The 5,618-nt window shown below is 57.7% G+C and overlaps 1 protein-coding gene across 2 annotated transcripts in view; it reads left to right on the forward strand.

The window, feature by feature from the left end:
* Nucleotides 1-936: 936 nt before the first annotated feature.
* R3hdm4 (R3H domain containing 4) overlaps nucleotides 937-5,618 on the forward strand; it is a 7,152-nt gene continuing 2,470 nt past the window's right edge. The window contains exons 1-5 of one of the 2 annotated variants that reach the window (XM_087557767.1): nucleotides 937-1,044; nucleotides 4,221-4,375; nucleotides 4,584-4,708; nucleotides 5,048-5,168; nucleotides 5,361-5,446. In XM_087557767.1, coding sequence (XP_087413893.1) covers nucleotides 983-1,044; nucleotides 4,221-4,375; nucleotides 4,584-4,708; nucleotides 5,048-5,168; nucleotides 5,361-5,446 — 549 coding nt within the window. In that variant the 5' untranslated portion in view covers nucleotides 937-982. 2 annotated transcript variants of the gene reach the window in all.

A 5,618-nucleotide genomic window follows, 5' to 3' on the forward strand; every position in this document is an offset into this window, starting at 1 on the left:
CCAAGCAGCCCTGGCTGAGGGGCCAGGGAGTTGAAAGTCTGGGGACTCTGGGGGTGTTGGGGGCTGAGCAGTCCCCTGGGGAGCAAGATGCAGACTGGGGGCTGTAGAATGAACCCCTTGTCTCTCAGCCACAGAACTACTCCGGTGTGATGCCAGGAATCCAAGTCTCCAGGTCCTCTCACACCCCTTCCCCAGCGTTCCCTCTGCACCTGATTCATGAGGTCGGGCTATACTTAGCTTCACCTGTCTATACAAACCCTTACAGGATGCTTTCTTTGAGGTCTTTTCTTTTAATTAACTAATTAAGTGTGATAGCTTTAAAAAAAAAAAAAAGCATGTGACTTTCCTGTAGCCCAGGCTGGCCTTGAACTTGATGTAGGTTAATGATGACTTGAAGATCTGATCCTCCTGCCTCCGTCTAACCAGTGCTAGGCCAGGAGTGCACCACACCTGCCCCTCCACCCCAATCAACTTTGTGGCTTAGGCTGGTCCGGAACTCCAGTGATCCTCCTGCCTCAGCCTCCTGAGTGCTCAGGCGTGCACCACAGCCAATCTCTCCTTTGCTTTTTTTCACCAGGCTAGCTCTCAGAGGCCGTGGTCTGGAGGTGTTGGGTCTGCGGCCCGGGCCTCCTTTTCGGCCTCAGTCCCCCCAGTGTTCCGTCACCCTGGGACTGTTCCCAGGGCTCGCACACCCCTCCCGCATCTGCGCCCCCAAGGAGCCTTTTGCATCTCCGCAGTCGCCCCCGGGCCGGTGTGCCCCACCGCTTCTATCTGGTGGCTCAGATTTTGTCCTCAGCCCTTCTGGTCCCCAGCACATCCCGGTGGGTGACGCCGCCCCGTGTCTACAAAAGCAAACGGAGGTAGAGCTTCCAGCCCGGCTATGCTGCTGTTCCAGGCTGTCCCCGCCCCGCCGCTACAGACTCCGCCCCGCGCGTCACTTCCTCCGCGGCCTCCGGCCGGGCTGCAACTGCGGCTGCAGGCCATGGTGGCTCTGGACAACCCAGAAGGCGGCCCTGAGGCTACCCCGAGCGCGGGGACCAGGCTGTGAGCAGGGCCGTGGGGCTGGGCTCTTTCTGGGTTCCCTCCTCCTCCCCGGGCTGGGATCTCCTCCCTAGGCTAGGGTCTCTTTCTCCTCCTCCTCTTCCTCCCCCCCAAGACTGGGGTCTCCTCCTCCAAAGGCTGGGGTCTCCTGCTCCTCCTCCCTAGGCTGGGGTCTCCTCCCAGGGCTAAGGTCTCCTCCTCCTCCTCCTCCTCCTCCTCCTCCTCCTCCTCCTCCTCCTCCTCCTCCTCCTCCTTCCCAGGCTGGGGTCTCCTCCTCCTCCTCTTCCTTCCCAGGCTGGGGTCTCCTCCTCCTCCTCCTCAGGCTGGGGTCTCCTCCCAGGGCTAGGGTCTCTTCCTCCTCCTCTTCCCCAGGCTGGGGTCCCCTCCTCCTCCCCAGGCTGGGGTCTCTCCCCCTTTTCCTCTCTTCTCTTTCCTCTCCTCCGTGTTGTCCTCCTCCCCAACCTTTCTCCCTGGATGCATTCTGCCGCTCCTCCGCCCACACCCATTTCTCTGCTGCTCACCCACAGATGCAGGGGCCTCCTGTTTGGGCTTCTGTTGGGAGGGCTCACTGTTCGTTCCCCTTCCTACCCCGCTGGATGGGGAGAACCACCGCCACCGGCATTACCCAGCCTCTGTGGTCCCTGTTGCCAACCCTGCCCTGGCAGTGGTCACTCCATGTCTCTGGGGGTCAGTTCCCAGAGTGGTGGGATGTGGTGTAGCCTGTAGCAGCGATGTGCAGCTGGTTGTACGTGACTACTCAGGAATTCAGGTCCTGTGACCCATGGCCCTAACGGTTGCGTTTGTGGGTCAGGAGCTGCCTTGGCCCCCTGGCCAGCCTGCTGAGTTCTTTCTGTGCCTCGGTTTCCCCCATCTGGATATGGACAGTGACCCTGCTCAACTGGGGATGGGGTGGCAAAGTCCTCCCTTCCCCACAGTGTCCAGCAAGCTAGAGTTCTATTTGGCTCTACCTTGCTTTGTTGGAGTTTGTTTATTTATTTTTAATATTTTATTTTCTGTTTCTGGGTATTTTGTCTATACATATGTAGGTGTGTACATATGAGTGTGCACCACTCGCGTGCCTGGCACCTGCCGAGGTCAGATGGATCCTGGAGTTATGGATGGTTCTGAGCTGCCATGTTGGTGCTGGGAACGGAACCCTGGTCCTTCTGCAAGAGGGGCCGTTGCTGTAACCACTGAACTGTCCTCCCAGCCTGTTTTGTTTATTTGACTCAGAGTCTCATGTAGCCCAGGCTGGCCTCAGTCTCAGTGTGTAGCTGAGGGTGACCCTGAGCTGATCCTCCTGCCTCCTGGGACTGTGCCTTGCTGCCTGAGTGTCCTTGCTGTGACTTTAGTGTAAGTTTAGGCTTTGGTGAATTACTCCCACAGGGCCTCACCCTGGCATCCACCTGCCTGCTGGGTGTCGAGGGCCCGAGTCGCCTGAGTCACTGCCGCCCTGCTTCCTGTTGGGGAAGTGGGTTTTCTGCCTTTCCGGGAGTGTTTGCCAAAGAAGGGTGTGTTTGTATCCAAGGTGCGACAGGTGAGCCAGGGTCCCATTACTCAACCTGCAGGATGCCAGAAAGGACTGAGTTCTCCGAGAGCCTCACCGATCAGATTTGCTACGTCTGCTTTGTGTTTCGGCCACCTCTCCTGGGCCCTCAGTGTCACTCTCTGAGAGGTGACCTGGCCGTAAGGAAAGCAGTGTTCATTCAGCAAACTCCAGAAGTTTAGGTCATTAGCTCAGCAAACCTCTGGCGTCCCATTGCATGTGAGCCCAGCTAGACACGGGGGAAGCTCTGTGAGGAGGAGCTAGGGAATAAACACCCCAAACCAGCTAGTCCCCAGTTGGCATAGCAGTGACAAGTGCTGATTGGACGGGCCGTGCCACCTTCTGGGAGGTGACACTCAGATGGAAACCCGAATCAGGCAGAACCGGGAGAGGTGTTTGTGGCAGAAGTCTCTGCCAAGTTTTAATCCGGGCAGCAATTCTGTTTCCTGGGGTTCTTGGGGCCCCCAAGAAGGTGGAGATGCCACTAAAGCCTTTAGGACTGAGCCCAGACCGTTTGCTGCAGTATCAGGCCAAGGAGCATCAAGGGCTCACCTTCACGTACTAGGGAGCCACGGTGGGCACTGGGAGCCACGGTGGGCATGGGAACAGGCACATCACAGCCTGGCTTTGGTATGAGAAGGTTCCGTTGTCCAGGCCAGGTCCCAGGTTCACATCTGTCCAGAAGACTTCCCCCTTTCCCTTGCTGTGTGTCTGTCCTTCCTGTAGGACAGCTGTGGTTTGTTATCAGGCAGCACCAGTTACAGAAGTGAAGCTAGGGCAGAGGTGGCCCAGCCTCGGACCTCAGAGTTGATAGAGCCCTGAGTGTAGGCATAGCACCCAGTAGAAAGTTTATAGCTGTGCTCACCTCAGGCCTCCCCCTGCTCAGAGACAGTGTAGAGTGGGGGGACTGACCCCCACCCCCCTTGGGAGGGAACCAGGCAGGCAGGTGTCCCTTTCCAACCCCTAGGGGCCACTGAGACCTCAGTGCAGCCACAGTGGCCTGAAGGGAATGAAGGGACATACCCTACCAGAGCTGGAGCTCCAGGCTATGACCCCAGCTTGAAGGAGGCAGCCAGGAGGGTGGACATGGTGTTGATGGGGACCCTGGTGCCTGCTTTTCCCAGCCACTGCTCTTCCTCTCCACGAGGGCTTCCTCAGCCACAGGCTTCTGCAAGACTACTCTCTCCTGCCAAGCAAGTGCCTTAGATGCTGGGTGCCTGGCTAATCCCTTTGCAGGATTAACACTTATTTTCTGGAGCCAGGCAGTTAGCTCTGAGGGTGGCCAAGGAGTTCCTGGGGAGATTAGCTGCCCGGTCCCCCACTAGTTTCTTGTCTGGTCCCATTTTCTGGTTTACCTCTGCACGGGGCAGAGGGTTCGCTTCCACAGCTTTGGTGACCCCTGGAGTGCAGAGGGCAGGCAGGCCTTGATGTCTTTACAGCTTAAATCTGGAAGGTTGGCTGTGACTGGAGAGGTTACCACTTTTCTGTCTGATTGGGCACGTGCTTTCCTTTTTCCGAGCCTCAGTTTACCCATCTTGCATCAAAGCTTGTGTCCTGGGGTTAAGTCCCTTGTTGCCAGGGAAACCAAGCCAATTTGTTCTCGGTCCTAATGACCTCCTCGCCTGGAACACAGGTCCCTTCCTGGCTGCCTCCCTACGCTCAGCGGCTCACAGGCGAAGAGGGTCTCAGCTTCCAGGCGCAAGCAACATTTTATCAATCAGGCTGTGCGGAATTCGGACCTGGTGCCCAAAGCCAAGGGACGGAAGAGTTTGCAGCGCTTGGAGAACAGTAAGCAGGGAGTGTATCCGTCATGTTTCCCTTGCTGTGGAACACCCCACAGCGGTCAGGCATGAGAACAGGGCTTCAGAGGGCGTGGAGGAGTTCAGCAAGGCAAAGAGAGATAGATGGGGTTCTAGAGACTAGATGGGTAAAAAAGTAAAAAATAAAACTCGAGACCGGAAAAGAGAGTAGGGACCCTGAACTTTCTTCCTTCTAGCCCAGTACCTCCTAACACTGCTGGAGACAGCTGGGGGCCCTCCGGGGGTGGAAGATGGGGACCTGACTCCTCCTGCAGTACCTGGCATCTTCGCCGAGGCTTGCAGCAATGCCACCTATGTGGAGGTGAGACCCTAAGGCCCCCTGCAGGCCCTGAGATGTGCCCCACCCCTCCCCTGCCAGATCCTGGGTTCATCAGCTCTTCCTGTTAATGGACCCATTTAGATAGTATTTTATACACATGATAGCTTGTCACTGGGACTTTCATGGTGTGTGAGTGGGTCGTGCCTGCTGAACTCATATACATCCTTTGAAACCCCAGTTCCAGCATCCAACCCCTGCCGCACAGGAGCGAGTGGTTTACAGATGGGCTCCTGTGTGCCAGGTAGCCTCGTGTGTGACCATTTATCAAGTGAGGAAATAGACCCAGGGGCCTCGGGGCTAGCCTGCATCCCTGTCTTCCAGGTTTGGAATGATTTCATGAACCGCTCGGGAGAAGAGCAAGAGCGAGTGCTCCGTTACTTGGAGGATGAGGACCAGGGCAAGCGGAGGCGCAGGCCTGGCCGCGGGGAGGACCGGCGGAGAGGTGGGGCCTGAATGGGGCAGGGCCAACCTACCCAGGGGCAGAGCCTTGTAGCTGTGTAGCCTTGCTTGTGTATTGCTTGGATACCTTGCCCCCCCCCCCCCAAGAGCCGAAGGCGGGGTTCCCTGGTGGGTGGCTAGGCTGTGGGCGTGGCCTGGGCTCACTTCGGGCCTCCAGCACTTGCTGCCTTCACAGAGGACCCGGTCTTCACACCCCACGAGTGCTTCAGGCGCATCAGCCGTCGCCTGCGGTCCGTGCTCAAGCGTAGCCGCATCCCAATGGTGAGTGCCCCATCTTCCTCTCAACCTGGCCTTTCCACGGTTTCATTCTAACTTGGCCAAGACGTGACAGGAGTTCCCTCAGGGAGGGGCAGGTGGTGCAGTGGTTAGGAAGAGGAGGGGGATTGGGCAGTAAGAGTGAGTGCTGCAGGGCTGGAGAGATGGCTCAGCGGTT

The sequence above is a fragment of the Rattus norvegicus genome, chromosome 7 (genome assembly GCF_021556685.1).
Source record: "Rattus norvegicus strain SHRSP/BbbUtx chromosome 7, alternate assembly SHRSP_T2T, whole genome shotgun sequence".
Classification (NCBI taxonomy): domain Eukaryota; kingdom Metazoa; phylum Chordata; class Mammalia; order Rodentia; family Muridae; genus Rattus; species Rattus norvegicus.